Genomic DNA, 17,516 nt, shown 5'->3' with positions numbered 1-17,516 from the left:
GGGATCCCAGAGAAGAATTTACAACCATTTATGCCATAATTGCACAAGTTGTTTGTAAATAATTTCAGTGAGAAACCTAAAGTTTGTGAAAAAATTTGTGAAAAAGTGAACAATTTTTTGTATTTGATCGCATTTGGCGGTGAAATGGTGGTATGAAATATACCAAAATTGGCCTAGATCAATACTTTGGGATGTCTACTAAAAAAAAATATATAAATGTCAAGGGATATTCAGGTATTCCTGAAAGATATCAGTGTTCTAATGTAACTAGCGCTAATTTTGGAAAAAAATGGTTTGGAAATAGCAAAGTGCTACTTGTATTTATGGCCCTATAACTTGCAAAAAAAGCAAAGAACATGTAAACATTGGGTATTTCTAAACTCAGGACAAAATTTAGAAACTATTTAGCATGGGTGTTTTTTGGTGGTTTTAGATATGTAACAGATTTTGGGGGTCAAAGTTAGAAAAAACAGAATTTATGTTTACCTGATAAATTTCTTTCTCCAACGGTGTGTCCGGTCCACGGCGTCATCCTTACTTGTGGGATATTCTCTTCCCCAACAGGAAATGGCAAAGAGCCCAGCAAAGCTGGTCACATGATCCCTCCTAGGCTCCGCCTACCCCAGTCATTCGACCGACGTTAAGGAGGAATATTAGCATAGGAGAAACCATATGGTACCGTGGTGACTGTAGTTAAAGAAAATAAATTATCAGACCTGATTAAAAAAACCAGGGCGGGCCGTGGACCGGACACACCGTTGGAGAAAGAAATTTATCAGGTAAACATAAATTCTGTTTTCTCCAACATAGGTGTGTCCGGTCCACGGCGTCATCCTTACTTGTGGGAACCAATACCAAAGCTTTAGGACACGGATGAAGGGAGGGAGCAAATCAGGTCACCTAAATGGAAGGCACCACGGCTTGCAAAACCTTTCTCCCAAAAATAGCCTCAGAAGAAGCAAAAGTATCAAACTTGTAAAATTTGGTAAAAGTGTGCAGTGAAGACCAAGTCGCTGCCCTACATATCTGATCAACAGAAGCCTCGTTCTTGAAGGCCCCTGTGGAAGCCACAGCCCTAGTGGAATGAGCTGTGATTCTTTCGGGAGGCTGCCGTCCGGCAGTCTCGTAAGCCAATCTGATGATGCTTTTAATCCAAAAAGAGAGAGAGGTAGAAGTTGCTTTTTGACCTCTCCTTTTACCTGAATAAACAACAAACAAGGAAGATGTTTGTCTAAAATCCTTTGTAGCATCTAAATAGAATTTTAGAGCGCGAACAACATCCAAATTGTGCAACAAACGTTCCTTCTTTGAAACTGGTTTCGGACACAGAGAAGGCACGATAATCTCCTGGTTAATGTTTTTGTTAGAAACAACTTTCGGAAGAAAACCAGGTTTAGTACGTAAAACCACCTTATCTGCATGGAACACCAGATAAGGAGGGGAACACTGCAGAGCAGATAATTCTGAAACTCTTCTAGCAGAAGAAATTGCAACTAAAAACAAAACTTTCCAAGATAATAACTTAATATCAACGGAATGTAAGGGTTCAAACGGAACCCCCTGAAGAACTGAAAGAACTAAATTGAGACTCCAAGGAGGAGTCAAAGGTTTGTAAACAGGCTTAATTCTAACCAAAGCCTGAACAAAGGCTTGAACATCTGGCACAGCTGCCAGCTTTTTGTGAAGTAACACCGACAAGGCAGAAATCTGTCCCTTCAGGGAACTTGCCGATAATCCTTTTTCCAATCCTTCTTGAAGGAAGGATAGAATCCTAGGAATCTTAACCTTGTCCCAAGGGAATCCTTTAGATTCACACCAACAGATATATTTTTTCCAAATTTTGTGGTAAATCTTTCTAGTTACAGGCTTTCTGGCCTGAACAAGAGTATCGATAACAGAATCTGAGAAACCTCGCTTCGATAAAATCAAGCGTTCAATCTCCAGGCAGTCAGCTGGAGTGAAACCAGATTCGGATGTTCGAACGGACCCTGAACAAGAAGGTCTCGTCTCAAAGGTAGCTTCCAAGGTGGAGCCGATGACATATTCACCAGATCTGCATACCAAGTCCTGCGTGGCCACGCAGGAGCTATCAAGATCACCGACGCCCTCTCCTGATTGATCCTGGCTACCAGCCTGGGAATGAGAGGAAACGGCGGAAACACATAAGCTAGTTTGAAGGTCCAAGGTGCTACTAGTGCATCCACTAGAGCCGCCTTGGGATCCCTGGATCTGGACCCGTAACAGGGAACTTTGAAGTTCTGACGAGAGGCCATCAGATCCATGTCTGGAATGCCCCACAGCTGAGTGACTAGGGCAAAGATTTCCGGATGGAGTTCCCACTCCCCCGGATGCAATGTCTGACGACTCAGAAAATCCGCTTCCCAATTTTCCACTCCCGGGATGTGGATAGCAGACAGGTGGCAGGAGTGAGACTCCGCCCATAGAATAATCTTGGTCACTTCCTCCATCGCTAGGGAACTCCTTGTTCCCCCCTGATGGTTGATGTACGCAACAGTCGTCATGTTGTCTGATTGAAATCGTATGAACTTGGTCCTTGCTAGCTGAGGCCAAGCCTTGAGAGCATTGAATATCGCTCTCAGTTCCAGAATATTTATCGGTAGAAGAGATTCTTCCCGAGACCAAAGACCCTGAGCTTTCAGGGATCCCCAGACCGCGCCCCAGCCCGTCAGACTGGCGTCGGTCGTGACAATGACCCACTCTGGTCTGCGGAATGTCATCCCTTGTGACAGGTTGTCCAGGGACAGCCACCAACGGAGTGAGTCTCTGGTCCTCTGATTTACTTGTATCTTTGGAGACAAGTCTGTATAGTCCCCATTCCACTGACTGAGCATGCACAGTTGTAATGGTCTTAGATGAATGCGCGCAAAAGGAACTATGTCCATTGCCGCTACCATCAACCCGATCACTTCCATGCACTGAGCTACGGAAGGAAGAGGAACGGAATGAAGAATCCGACAAGAGTCCAGAAGCTTTGTTATTCTGGCCTCTGTTAGAAAAATCCTCATTTCTGAGGAATCTATAATTGTTCCCAAGAAGGGAACCCTTGTTGACGGGGATAGAGAACTCTTTTCCACGTTCACTTTCCAGCCGTGAGATCTGAGAAAGGCTAGGACGATGTCCGTGTGAGCCTTTGCTCGAGGGAGGGACGACGCTTGAATCAGGATGTCGTCCAGGTAAGGTACTACTGCAATGCCCCTTGGTCTTAGCACCGCTAGAAGGGACCCTAGTACCTTTGTGAAAATCCTTGGAGCAGTGGCTAATCCGAAAGGAAGCGCCACGAACTGGTAATGTTTGTCCAGGAATGCAAACCTTAGGAACCGATGATGTTCCTTGTGGATAGGAATATGTAGATACGCATCCTTTAAATCCACCGTGGTCATGAATTGACCTTCCTGGATGGAAGGAAGGATAGTTCGAATGGTTTCCATCTTGAACGATGGGACCTTGAGAAATTTGTTTAAGATCTTGAGATCTAGGATTGGTCTGAACGTTCCCTCTTTTTTGGGAACTATGAACAGATTGGAGTAGAACCCCATCCCTTGTTCTCTTAATGGAACAGGATGAATCACTCCCATTTTTAACAGGTCTTCTACACAATGTAAGAACGCCTGTCTTTTTATGTGGTCTGAAGACAACTGAGACCTGTGGAACCTCCCCCTTGGGGGAAGTCCCTTGAATTCCAGAAGATAACCCTGGGAGACTATTTCTAGCGCCCAAGGATCCAGAACATCTCTTGCCCAAGCCTGAGCGAAGAGAGAGAGTCTGCCCCCCACCAGATCCGGTCCCGGATCGGGGGCCAATATTTCATGCTGTCTTGGTAGCAGTGGCAGGTTTCTTGGCCTGCTTTCCCTTGTTCCAGCCTTGCATTGGTCTCCAAGCTGGCTTGGCCTGAGAAGTATTACCCTCTTGCTTAGAGGACGTAGCACCTTGGGCTGGTCCGTTTTTACGAAAGGGACGAAAATTAGGTCTATTTTTTGCCTTGAAAGGCCGATCCTGAGGAAGGGCGTGGCCCTTACCCCCAGTGATATCAGAGATAATCTCTTTCAAGTCAGGACCAAACAGCGTTTTCCCCTTGAAAGGAATGTTTAGTAGCTTGTTCTTGGAAGACGCATCAGCCGACCAAGATTTCAACCAAAGCGCTCTGCGCGCCACAATAGCAAACCCAGAATTCTTAGCCGCTAACTTAGCCAATTGCAAAGAGGCGTCTAGAGTGAAAGAATTAGCCAATTTGAGAGCATTGATTCTGTCCATAATCTCCTCATAAGGAGGAGAGTCACTATCGAGCACCTTAATCAGTTCATCAAACCAGAAATATGCGGCTGTAGTGACAGGGACAATGCATGAAATGGGTTGTAGAAGGTAACCCTGCTGAACAAACATCTTTTTAAGCAAACCTTCTAATTTTTTATCCATAGGATCTTTGAAAGCACAACTATCCTCTATGGGAATAGTGATGCGTTTGTTTAAAGTAGAAACCGCTCCCTCGACCTTGGGGACTGACTGCCATAAGTCCTTTCTGGGGTCGACCATAGGAAACAATTTTTTAAATATGGGGGGAGGGACGAAAGGAATACCGGGCCTCTCCCATTCTTTATTAACAATGTCCGCCACCCGCTTGGGTATAGGAAAAGCTTCTGGGAGCCCCGGCACCTCTAGGAACTTGTCCATTTTACATAGTTTCTCTGGGATGACCAAATTTTCACAATCATCCAGAGTGGATAATACCTCCTTAAGCAAAATGCGGAGATGTTCCAATTTAAATTTAAATGTAATCACATCAGATTCAGCCTGCTGAGAAATGTTCCCTAAATCAGTAATTTCTCCCTCAGACAAAACCTCCCTGGCCCCCTCAGATTGTGTTAGGGGCCCTTCAGAGATATTAATATCAGCGTCGTCATGCTCTTCAGTAACTAAAACAGAGCATCCACGCTTACGCTGACAAGGGTTCATTTTGGCTAAAATGTTTTTGACAGAATTATCCATTACAGCCGTTAATTGTTGCATAGTAAGGAGTATTGGCGCGCTAGATGTACTAGGGGCCTCCTGAGTGGGCAAGACTCGTGTAGACGAAGGAGGGAATGATGCAGTACCATGCTTACTCCCCTCACTTGAGGAATCATCTTGGGCATCATTGTCATTATCACATAAATCACATTTATTTAAATGAATAGGAATTCTGGCTTCCCCACATTCAGAACACAGTCTATCTGGTAGTTCAGACATGTTAAACAGGCATAAACTTGATAAGAAAGTACAAAAAACGTTTTGAAATAAAACCGTTACTGTCACTTTAAATTTTAAACTGAACACACTTTATTACTGCAATTGCGAAAAAACATGAAGGAATTGTTCAAAATTCACCAAACTTTCACCACAGTGTCTTAAAGCCTTGAAAATATTGCACACCAATTTTGGAAGCTTTAACCCTTAAAATAACGGAACCGGAGCCGTTTTAAGCTTTAACCCCTTTACAGTCCCTGGTATCTGCTTTGCTGAGACCCAACCAAACCCAAAGGGGAATACGATACCAAATGACGCCTTCAGAAGTCTTTTATAAGTATCAGAGCTCCTCTCACATGCGACTGCATGCCATGCCTCTCAAAAACAAGTGCGCAACACCGGCGCGAAAATGAGACTCTGCCTATGCTTTGGGAAAGCCCCTAAAGAATAAGGTGTCTAAAACAGTGCCTGCCGATATTATTATATCAAAATACCCAGAATAAATGATTCCTCAAGGCTAAATAAGTGTTAATATCAATCGATTTAGCCCAAAAAAAGTCTACAGTCTAAATAAGCCCTTGTGAAGCCCTTATTTACAATCGTAATAAACATGGCTTACCGGATCCCATAGGGAAAATGACAGCTTCCAGCATTACATCGTCTTGTTAGAATGTGTCATACCTCAAGCAGCAAAGGACTGCAAACTGTTCCCCCAACTGAAGTTAATTGCTCTCAACAGTCCTGTGTGGAACAGCCATGGATTTTAGTTACGGTTGCTAAAATCATTTTCCTCATACAAACAGAATTCTTCATCTCTTTTCTGTTTCTGAGTAAATAGTACGTACCAGCACTATTTGAAAATAACAAACTCTTGATTGAATAATGAAAAACTACAGTTAAACACTAAAAAACTCTAAGCCATCTCCGTGGAGATGTTGCCTGTACAACGGCAAAGAGAATGACTGGGGTAGGCGGAGCCTAGGAGGGATCATGTGACCAGCTTTGCTGGGCTCTTTGCCATTTCCTGTTGGGGAAGAGAATATCCCACAAGTAAGGATGACGCCGTGGACCGGACACACCTATGTTGGAGAAAGTGTGTTTTTTTCCATTTTTCCTCATATTTTATCATTTTTTTTTATAGTAAATTATAAGATATGATGAAAATAATGGTATCTTTAGAAAGTCCATTTAATGGCGAGAAAAACGGTATATAATATGTGTGGGTACAGTAAATGAGTAAGAAGAAAATTACAGCTAAACACAAACACCGCAAAAATGTAAAAATAGCCTTGGTCCCAAACGGACAGAAAATGGAAAAGTGCTCTGGTCACTAAGGGGTTAAAGGGACACTGAACCCAAATTTTTTTCTTTCATGATTCAGATAGAGCATGAAATTTTAAGCAACTTCCTAATTTACTCCTATTATTATAATTTTTTCGTTCTCTTGCTATTTTTATGTTAAAAGCAGGAATATAAATCTTAGCAGCCAGACCATTTTAGGTTCAGCACCATGGATAGCGCTTGCTTATTGGAGGCTTACATTTACCCACCAATAAGCAAGCATAACCCAGGTTCTCAACCAAAAAACAGAATTTATGCTTACCTGATAAATTACTTTCTCCAACGGTGTGTCCGGTCCACGGCGTCATCCTTACTTGTGGGATATTCTCCTCCCCAACAGGAAATGGCAAAGAGCCCAGCAAAGCTGGTCACATGATCCCCCCTAGGCTCCGCCTTCCCCAGTCATTCGACCGACGTAAAGGAGGAATATGCATAGGAGAAATCATATGATACCGTGGTGACTGTAGTTAGAGAAAATAATTCATCAGACCTGATTAAAAAACCAGGGCGGGCCGTGGACCGGACACACCGTTGGAGAAAGTAATTTATCAGGTAAGCATAAATTCTGTTTTCTCCAACATAGGTGTGTCCGGTCCACGGCGTCATCCTTACTTGTGGGAACCAATACCAAAGCTTTAGGACACGGATGATGGGAGGGAGCAAATCAGGTCGCCTAGATGGAAGGCACCACGGCTTGCAAAACCTTTCTCCCAAAAATAGCCTCAGAAGAAGCAAAAGTATCAAATTTGTAGAATTTGGTAAAAGTGTGCAGTGAAGACCAAGTCGCTGCCTTACATATCTGATCAACAGAAGCCTCGTTCTTGAAGGCCCATGTGGAAGCCACGGCCCTAGTGGAGTGAGCTGTGATTCTTTCAGGAGGCTGCCGTCCGGCAGTCTCATAAGCCAATCAGAGAGAGAGGTAGAAGTTGCTTTTTGACCTCTCCTTTTACCAGAATAAACAACAAACAAAGAAGATGTTTGTCTGAAATCCTTTGTAGCTTCTAAGTAGAATTTTAGAGCACGAACTACATCCAAATTGTGCAATAAACGTTCCTTCTTTGAAACTGGATTTGGACACAAAGAAGGCACGACTATCTCCTGGTTAATATTTTTGTTAGAAACAACTTTCGGAAGAAAACCAGGTTTAGTACGCAAAACCACCTTATCTGCATGGAACACCAGATATGGAGGAGAACACTGCAGAGCAGATAACTCTGAAACTCTTCTTGCAGAAGAAATTGCAACCAAAAACAAAACTTTCCAAGATAATAACTTTATATCAACGGAATGTAGGGGTTCAAACGGAACCCCCTGAAGAACTGAAAGAACTAAATTGAGACTCCAGGGAGGAGTCAAAGGTTTGTAAACAGGCTTGATTCTAACCAGAGCCTGAACAAAAGCTTGAACATCTGGCACAGCCGCCAGCTTTTTGTGAAGTAAAACAGATAAAGCAGAAATCTGTCCCTTCAAAGAACTTGCAGATAATCCTTTCTCCAAACCCTCTTGAAGAAAGGATAGAATCTTAGGAATTTTTATCTTGTTCCATGGGAATCCTTTAGATTCACACCAACAGATATATTTTTTCCATATTTTATGGTAGATTTTTCTAGTTACAGGCTTTCTAGCCTGAACAAGAGTATCAATGACAGAATCTGAGAACCCTCGCTTTGATAAAATCAAGCGTTCAATCTCCAAGCAGTCAGTTGGAGTGAGGCCAGATTCGGATGTTCGAACGAACCTTGAACAAGAAGGTCCTGTCTCAAAGGTAGCTTCCATGGTGGAGCCGATGACATATTCACCAGGTCTGCATACCAAGTCCTGCGTGGCCACGCAGGAGCTATCAAGATCACCGATACCCTCTCCTGTTTGATCCTGGCTACCAGCCTGGGAATGAGAGGAAACGGTGGGAACACATAAGCTAGGTTGAAGGTCCAAGGTGCTACTAGTGCATCCACTAGAGTCGCCTTGGGATCCCTGGATCTGGACCCGTAGCAAGGAACCTTGAAGTTCTGACGAGACGCCATCAGATCCATGTCTGGAATGCCCCACAATTGAATTATTTGGGCAAAGATTTCCGGATGGAGTTCCCACTCCCCCGGATGAAACGTCTGACGACTCAGAAAATCCGCTTCCCAATTTTCCACTCCTGGGATGTGGATCGCAGACAAGTGGCAGGAGTGATTCTCCGCCCATTGAATTATTTTGGTCACTTCTTCCATCACCAGGGAACTCCTTGTTCCCCCCTGATGGTTGATGTACGCAACAGTCGTCATGTTGTCTGATTGAAACCTTATGAATTTGGCCTTTGCTAGCTGAGGCCAAGCCTTGAGAGCATTGAATATCGCTCTCAGTTCCAGAATGTTTATCGGTAGAAGAGATTCTTCCCGAGACCAAAGACCCTGAGCTTTCAGGGGTTCCCAGACCGCGCCCCAGCCCACCAGACTGGCGTCGGTCGTGACAATGACCCACTCTGGTCTGCGGAAGCTCATTCCTTGTGACAGGTTGTCCAGGGTCATCCACCAACGGAGTGAATCTCTGGTCCTCTGATCTACTTGTATCGTCTGAGACAAGTCTGTATAATCCCCATTCCACTGTCTGAGCATGCACAGTTGTAATGGTCTTAGATGAATTCGCGCAAAAGGAACTATGTCCATTGCCGCAACCATCAAACCTATTACTTCCATGCACTGCGCTATGGAAGGAAGAAGAACAGAATGAAGTACTTGACAAGAGCTTAGAAGTCTTGATTTTCTGGCCTCTGTCAGAAAAATCTTCATTTCTAAGGAGTCTATTATTGTTCCCAAGAAGGGAACTCTTGTTGACGGAGATAGAGAACTTTTTTCTACGTTCACTTTCCACCCGTGAGATCTGAGAAAGGCTAGGACAATGTCCGTATGAGCCTTTGCTTGAGGCAGAGACGACGCTTGAATCAGTATGTCGTCCAAGTAAGGTACTACTGCAATGCCCCTTGGTCTTAGCACCGCTAGAAGGGACCCTAGTACCTTTGTGAAAATTCTTGGGGCAGTGGCTAATCCGAATGGAAGTGCCACGAACTGGTAATGTTTGTCCAGAAAGGCGAACCTTAGGAACCGATGATGTTCCTTGTGGATAGGAATATGTAGATACGCATCCTTTAAATCCACCGTGGTCATGAATTGACCTTCCTGGATGGTAGGAAGAATTGTCCGAATGGTTTCCATTTTGAACGATGGAACCCTGAGAAATTTGTTTAGGATCTTGAGATCCAAAATTGGTCTGAATGTTCCCTCTTTTTTGGGAACTATGAACAGATTGGAGTAGAATCCCATCCCTTGTTCTCTTAATGGAACAGGATGAATCACTCCCATTTTTAACAGGTCTTCTACACAATGTAAGAATGCCTGTCTTTTTATGTGGTCTGAAGACAATTGAGACCTGTGGAACCTTCCCCTTGGGGGTAGCTCCTTGAATTCCAGAAGATAACCTTGGGAGACTATTTCTAGGGCCCAAGGATCCAGAACATCTCTTGCCCACGCCTGAGCGAAGAGAGAAAGTCTGCCCCCCACCAGATCCGGTCCCGGATCGGGGGCCAACATCTCATGCTGTCTTGGTAGCAGTGGCAGGTTTCTTGGCCTGCTTACCTTTGTTCCAGCCTTGCATTGGCCTCCAGGCTGGCTTGGTTTGAGAAGTATTACCCTCTTGCTTAGAGGATGTAGAACTTGAGGCTGGTCCGTTTCTGCGAAAGGGACGAAAATTAGGTTTATTTTTGGCCTTGAAAGACCTAACCTGAGGAAGGGCGTGGCCCTTTCCCCCAGTGATATCTGAAATAATCTCTTTCAAGTCAGGGCCAAACAGCGTTTTCCCCTTGAAAGGTATGTTAAGCAATTTGTTCTTGGATGACGCATCCGCTGACCAAGACTTTAGCCAAAGCGCTCTGCGCGCCACAATAGCAAACCCTGAATTTTTCGCTGCTAATCTAGCTAATTGCAAGGTAGCGTCTAAAGTAAAAGAGTTAGCCAATTTAAGAGCGTGAATTCTGTCCATAATCTCCTCATAAGAAGAATCTTTATCTAGCGACTTTTCTAGTTCATCGAACCAGAAACACGCTGCTGTAGTGACAGGAACAATGCATGAAATTGGCTGTAGAAGGTAACCTTGCTGAACAAACATCTTTTTAAGCAAACCTTCTAACTTTTTATCCATAGGATCTTTGAAAGCACAACTATCTTCTATAGGGATAGTAGTGCGTTTGTTTAGAGTAGAGACCGCCCCCTCGACCTTAGGGACTGTCTGCCATAAGTCCTTTCTGGGGTCGACCATAGGAAACAATTTCTTAAATATAGGGGGAGGGACAAAAGGTATGCCGGGCCTTTCCCATCCTTGGTTTACAATGTCCGCCACCCGCTTGGGTATAGGAAAAGCCTCGGGGGGCACCGGGACCTCTAGGAACTTGTCCATCTTACATAATTTCTCTGGAATGACCAGATTGTCACAATCATCCAGAGTAGATAACACCTCCTTAAGTAGAGCGCGGAGATGTTCCAATTTAAATTTGAATGTAATAACATCAGGTTCAGCTTGTTGAGAAATTTTTCCTGAATCTGAAATTTCTCCCTCAGACAAAACCTCCCTGGCCCCTTCAGACTGGTGTAAGGGCATGTCAGAACCATTATCATCAGCGTCCCCATGCTCTTCAGTATCTAAAACAGAGCAGTCGCGCTTTTGCTGATAAGTGGGCATTTTGGCTAAAATGTTTTTAATTGAATTATCCATTACAGCCGTTAATTGTTGCATAGTAAGAAGTATTGGCGCACTAGATGTACTAGGGGCCTCTTGTGTGGGCAAGACTGGTGTAGACACAGAAGGGGATGATGCAGTACCATGCTTACTCCCCTCATTTGAGGAATCATCTTGGGCATCATTTTCTCTAAATTGTTTGTCACATGCATCACATCTATTTAAATGAGAAGGAACCTTGGCTTCCTCACATACAGAACATAGTCTATCTGATAGTTCAGACATGTTAAACAGGCATAAACTTGATAACAAAGTACAAAAAAACGTTTTAAAATAAAACCGTTACTGTCACTTTAAATTTTAAACTGAACACACTTTATTACTGAATATGCGAAAAAGTATGAAGGAATTGTTCAAAATTCACCAAAATTTCACCACAGTGTCTTAAAGCCTTAAAAAAGTATTGCACACCAAATTAGAAAGGATTAACTCTTAAAATAACGGAACCGGAGCCGTTTTTATATTTAACCCCTATACAGTCCCTGGTATCTGCTTTGCTGAGACCCAACCAAGCCCAGAGGGGAATACGATACCAAATGACGCCTTCAGCAAGCTTTTTCTGTGTATCTGAGCTCCTCACACATGCATCTGCATGCCTTGCTTCCCAAAAACAACTGCGCATTAGTGGCGCGAAAATGAGGCTCTGCCTATGATTAGAGAAGGCCCCCAGTGAAAAAGGTGTCCAATACAGTGCCTGCCGTTTTTTTAACATAATTCCCAAGATTAAAATAACTCCTCAAAGCTATAAACCATTAACCATGCTTATAAAATAATCGTTTTAGCCCAGAAAAATGTCTACCAGTCTTTAAAGCCCTTGTGAAGCCCTTAATTCTTGTTAATAAAATGGCTTACCGGATCCCATAGGGAAAATGACAGCTTCCAGCATTACCAAGTCTTGTTAGAAATGTGTCATACTTCAAGCAGCAAAGTCTGCACACTGTTCCCCCCAACTGAAGTTACTTCATCTCAACAGTCCTGTGTGGAAACAGCCATCGATTTTAGTAACGGTTGCTAAAATCATCTTCCTCTTACAAACAGAAATCTTCATCTATTTTCTGTTTCAGAGTAAATAGTACATACCAGCACTATTTTAAAATAACAAACTCTTGATAGAAGAATAAAACTACATTTAAACACCAAAAAACTCTTAACCATCTCCGTGGAGATGTTGCCTGTGCAACGGCAAAGAGAATGACTGGGGAAGGCGGAGCCTAGGGGGGATCATGTGACCAGCTTTGCTGGGCTCTTTGCCATTTCCTGTTGGGGAGGAGAATATCCCACAAGTAAGGATGACGCCGTGGACCGGACACACCTATGTTGGAGAAAATGGTCCGGCTTCTATGCATCACGTTCCTGCTTTTTAAATAAAGATAGCAAGAGAACTAAGAAAAATGAATAGGAGTAAATTAGAAAGTTACTTAAAATTGCATGATCTATCTGAATCATGAAAGAAAAAAATTGGGTTTAGTGTCCCTTTAAGACTTTATAGACAGGCATTCCTGTCTATAACGGATTCCCCTTTTTACTTACTTCCTCATAAAATCTAATTAGATTAGTTTGGCACTATCTATTTGCCATAAAACCATGCTGTTTTAAAATCATAATTTTGTTTACACCAATATACTCCTGAATATAAATCTTTATAATCCCTTCATGTATCTTCCCCAATACAGATGTCAGACTAACTAGTCTGTTGCTTCCTGGATCCATCCCCGTTTCCCCTTATTAAAAAGTGGAACCACATCAGTTTTACACCAGTCCTGGGGTACTATTCCTGAGGATAGTGAGTCTTGAAAAATTATGAGTATGTTTGACTATAATAGTGCCAAGTTCCTTTAATATTTGTTTGAATATACTATGAACTACAATGAAAGTTTAAAATATTACAATTACCTATGGAGAAACACAACACTCACCTGTGTAGGAGTGATGTGGCTGATATCTTCTGAAGCAAGCTGTTTCAGCAATGTAGTTTTGCCAGCATTATCAAGTCCCAGGAGAAGGATCCTTACCTCCTGGTCTGGAGCACTTTTCAATTTACGCAAGATAGATAGCAAACCCTTAAATAGAAAAGCAGATGCCGTGTATAAGAATGATGTGTAAATATTTCTGATGAGAGTTAAAGGGACATTAACGAGCTGGGTACAACTACAGTAGCATGGTTTACTCACAAAAGCTCTCTTCAAAGATATTCTCTTAATGTCTTGAATTATCAATTAGAGAAAACTATTTAAAACAGCTTTCCAAATTTACTTCTATTATCAACTTGGCTTCATTCTTTTGGTATACTTTGCTGAAGAAACCACATCTCATAGCTAGTTGAACACATTGGCTGAGCTAATGAAGCATATATGTAAAGTACCAATCAGCAGCTAGCTCCCAGTAGTGCACTGCTGCTCCTGAGCCTACCTAGGTATGATGTTTAACAAGGACACCAAGAAAACAAAGCAAATTGCATAACAGAAGTCAATTGGAAAGTTAACATTGCACGCAATATTTGAATTGTGAAACAAACATTTTGGCTTTCATGTCCCTTTAATAATGGCTTTAGCACATATACATTTCATGGTCCATCAAGGAACAAGTTAAGAGGTCAAGACAAGCAAGTGCTCTAGGTCATATTAGATATTTCCTTTTACATACATACATAGTAAAAACTTAGTTCAGGAGCAAGGTCCTCTATTTCCTTGCACTCTCTGTAAACTCCAGTTTAAAGCAACTTGCAAGTTCAATATAAAATTATTTTGATCTGGTAAGCAAAACAAAATCAATTCAAAACAAGCACTTTGCAGTGGTTTATACTTAATAGAAATCATTGAAATTTGTATTATTTATAATTTTAAAAGGATTTGACCTTTAAATCCTTTTTTTAACTTAATTTCCGCAGTGTCCTTTAATTCCTGTCCCAGTCCCTCAAGGAGGAGGCGGCCTCAACAGGAAGGGAAAGGTACATTGTTTCTTTTAAAGCATTGCGAGAAGACACCAAAAATAGATCAAGCCAGTTTATTGCCCATGATCAATATAGGACATCTGCTGCAAAAATCATGTGACCTAAAACTTAAGTTTTGCAATGTCTGCTTCCCTGTTTAGCTGTGGGCAGGGGCTAGCCTGAGAATTTCTAAGTGCTCATTTTACAAGAAAACAAATAAGTGTTTGTTTTTTTGTTTTGTTTTTAACAATCTGATTCTTTTTATGTTTACTTTAATCAAAGCAAAGTAATAATAATTGTTGTTACTAAAGAAGTACTGTTTTATATCCCTTGAATCTATATATTATCTCAGCCTCCTCTTTCCATCAACATTGTTGGAGAAGGATCTCAATATACCATTAAAATCTGAGAGGCCCCGAGTGCAGTTGGCTAATGTGCACTCAGTGTGGTTAAAGACACTGAAGGTTGTATTCAGCTCCCATAGAGATTAGGAGGGATTTTCCAGTTACACCAAAACTCTCTTGGCTAAGGATCTTTCCATTCTCTCTTCTAGCAAGTTAAAGGTTCCTGGCACTGATCTGGAGACTGGTTCTCTTGCTGCTACCACAGAGGACAAGAGACTGGTGAGGTGCAAAGTCCACAAATAGATGGTGACAAATGTCAAGTGAAGAGTCACTTTGGACCAACTTTCTGATAAAGCCCTTCAGATATCTTTAAACGAGTTTGAGAGTTTACCTTGGTGATTTGGTCTTGCTGAAGAGACCTCTGTGGTAAGGGAGGTACTAAGGAGACAATTTAGATCTTAAATCATAATGCATGTAGACATTTGCTTTTCAATGTGTTATGCCTTAGGTAGGAGACTGTGGGATAATATAGCTGAGAGGCAGACTTGCTGGTACATTATGCCTTTAAATTTGCTACAGCAAAGGATTGCAGCTGGGAGAAGGTAGTAGATAGCTATAGGTGCTTTGTTGCTTTAGTAGACCACCTAATGATACAGCTATTTGAATAAATGCAGTATATTTTGTTGTTATTCTAAGACATTCTCAGTTGAAGGGATATGAAACCCATTATTCATATGCTGTATACAATTTTAAACAACTTTCTAATGTACTTCTATTTTCTAATTTGCTTTGTACTCTTGATATCCTTTGTTGAAAAGGATACCTAGATAGGCTCAGGAGCTGGGAGCTAGCATCAGATTGGTGGCTGGGCATATATACTTCCTACTATTGGTTTACTGATGTGTTCCTCTAGTTCTCAGTAGTGCATTGCTCCACCTTCAATAAATGATACCAAGAAAATGAAGCAAAATTGATAAAAGAGCATTGCATTTTTAACAACTTTCCAATTTACTTCTATCTGAATAAGGAAAGAAAAATGTTGGGTTTCATGTCTTTTTAAGTCTGTCAGTGCAGAAACAATTACAACAGTGTTCATTAACCTAGCTTTTTTCTAATTGTATGTATCTTTTTAAATGTGGTTACCTACACAGTTCTATTTTTCTATGCCTATTAGTTTTATTGGAAGGCCCAAAAAAAGAGTCCATTACTTTTCTATATTTCTAGCCTTCTTATTGTTGCTGGTACTTATGATCAGACTACAAATGGAAGTCAGTCTTTAAATATTTTATATTTTCTTTATAACTAGACTACTGAACTTTACTTAGTACTTAAAGGGACATAATACTTAAGTCCTACAACTCTGCCCTCAGCCTGGCCAAACAAGTATATTTCTCCTGCCTTGTGACATCTCATGCTTCCAACCCCAGGAAGCTGTTCTTAACTCTTAACTCCCTTCTAGGTCCGCCTGCACCCCCGCCCACTACCAACCTCACTGCTCAGATTATTGCTGATCAATTCAAAAATAAAATTGACACCATTAGAAAAGATATCTGCACCTCACACCCCTCAAACCCAGCAATCCAACCCCTTCTGTTAACAAAACTCTGCTACTTCCCTCCAGTAACAGAGGAAGAAGTCTCTGTACTCCCATCCTTGGCTCATCTCACAACCTGCCCACTTGACCCTATTCCTTCACAACTTCTTCCCTCTCTCTCTGCTTCACCAACCCCTACCCTAACTCATCTCTTTAACCAATCGCTCACGCTGGCACATTTCGTCATATATTCAAGAATGCGTCAATCATACCAATCCTAAAAAAGCCCTCGCTTGACCCCTATACCCCTTCTATCGACCGGTCTCCTTACTTCCCTTTGCTTCAAAATTATTGGAACGACTGGTCTATAATCGGCTGACTCAATTTCTCACAACTAACTCCTTACTTGATCCACTACAATCTGGTTTCCGCCCTAAACACTCAACAGAAACCGCTCTTACTAAAGTAACAAATGACCTGTTATCAGCTAAAGCAAAAGGACACTGCTCCTTACTAATTCTTCTTGACCTGTCCACTGCCTTTGACACAGTTGGCCATCCTCTCCTCCTAAAATTACTACATTTATTTGGCATCCGAGACACAGCCCTCTCCTGGTTTGCCTCATATCTTTCAAACTGCTCGTTTTCAGTTTCCTTTAACAACATATTGTGTGATCCTATGCCTCTCTCAGTTGGAGTACCGCAAAGGCTCTGTCTTGGGACCCTTGCTTTTCTCTCTCTCTCTACATCCTCCTTTGGATTCCAGTAGCACTTACATGCTGATGATACCCAAATCTATCTTTCCTCTACTGATATCTCTTCCTCTTTACTCAACCAGATTTCTAACTGCCTCTCTGCAATTACCTCTTGGATGTCTTCACACTACCTCCAACTCAATCTGTCCAAAACTGAGCTGCTTCTTATTCCCCCCCTCTTCGAGACATCCAACACCTGACATTTCTTTGACGGTTGGAGACTATTCTCAACACCTCACCCCAGGTCTGCTGTCTTGGGGTCACACTTGACTCAGAACTCAAATTCAACACACATATACAAGCACTTACCAAATCCTGCTGTTCACACCTACGCAACATTTCCAGAATTCATCCCTTCCTTACTCAAAAAAAACTACAAAAATTCCCTCATTTTGTCACGCATTGATTATTGCAATCTACTTCTAAATGGCCTTCCAAAAATCCTCCTCTCCTCCCTCCAATCTATTATGAATGCTTTGGCTTGACTCATCCACCTAAGTCGTCGATCTACATCAGCTGCTCCACTCTGCCAGTCTCTACACTGGCTCCCCATACACTTCAGAATACAATTTAAAGTATTAAGCCTAGCTTACAAAG

The 17,516-nt window shown here is 42.1% G+C and overlaps 1 protein-coding gene across 1 annotated transcript in view; it reads right to left on the bottom strand.

Annotated features, from left to right (window-relative positions):
* Window positions 1-16,404, bottom strand: part of ARL3 (ADP ribosylation factor like GTPase 3) — a 135,718-nt gene extending 119,314 nt beyond the window's left edge. The window contains exons 1-3 of the mRNA XM_053692949.1: window positions 16,371-16,404; window positions 14,975-15,069; window positions 13,275-13,418 (exon numbers count right to left, since the gene is read on the bottom strand). Coding sequence (XP_053548924.1) covers window positions 13,275-13,418; window positions 14,975-15,069; window positions 16,371-16,404 — 273 coding nt within the window. The remainder of the gene's footprint in view (window positions 1-13,274; window positions 13,419-14,974; window positions 15,070-16,370) is intronic.
* Between the last annotated feature and the right edge of the window lie 1,112 nt (window positions 16,405-17,516).

Source organism: Bombina bombina, chromosome 9, assembly GCF_027579735.1.
Source record: "Bombina bombina isolate aBomBom1 chromosome 9, aBomBom1.pri, whole genome shotgun sequence".
In the NCBI taxonomy this organism is placed as follows: domain Eukaryota; kingdom Metazoa; phylum Chordata; class Amphibia; order Anura; family Bombinatoridae; genus Bombina; species Bombina bombina.
The sequence above is the reverse complement of the archived record's forward strand: the minus strand, read 5'-3'. Positions and strand labels throughout refer to the sequence as shown.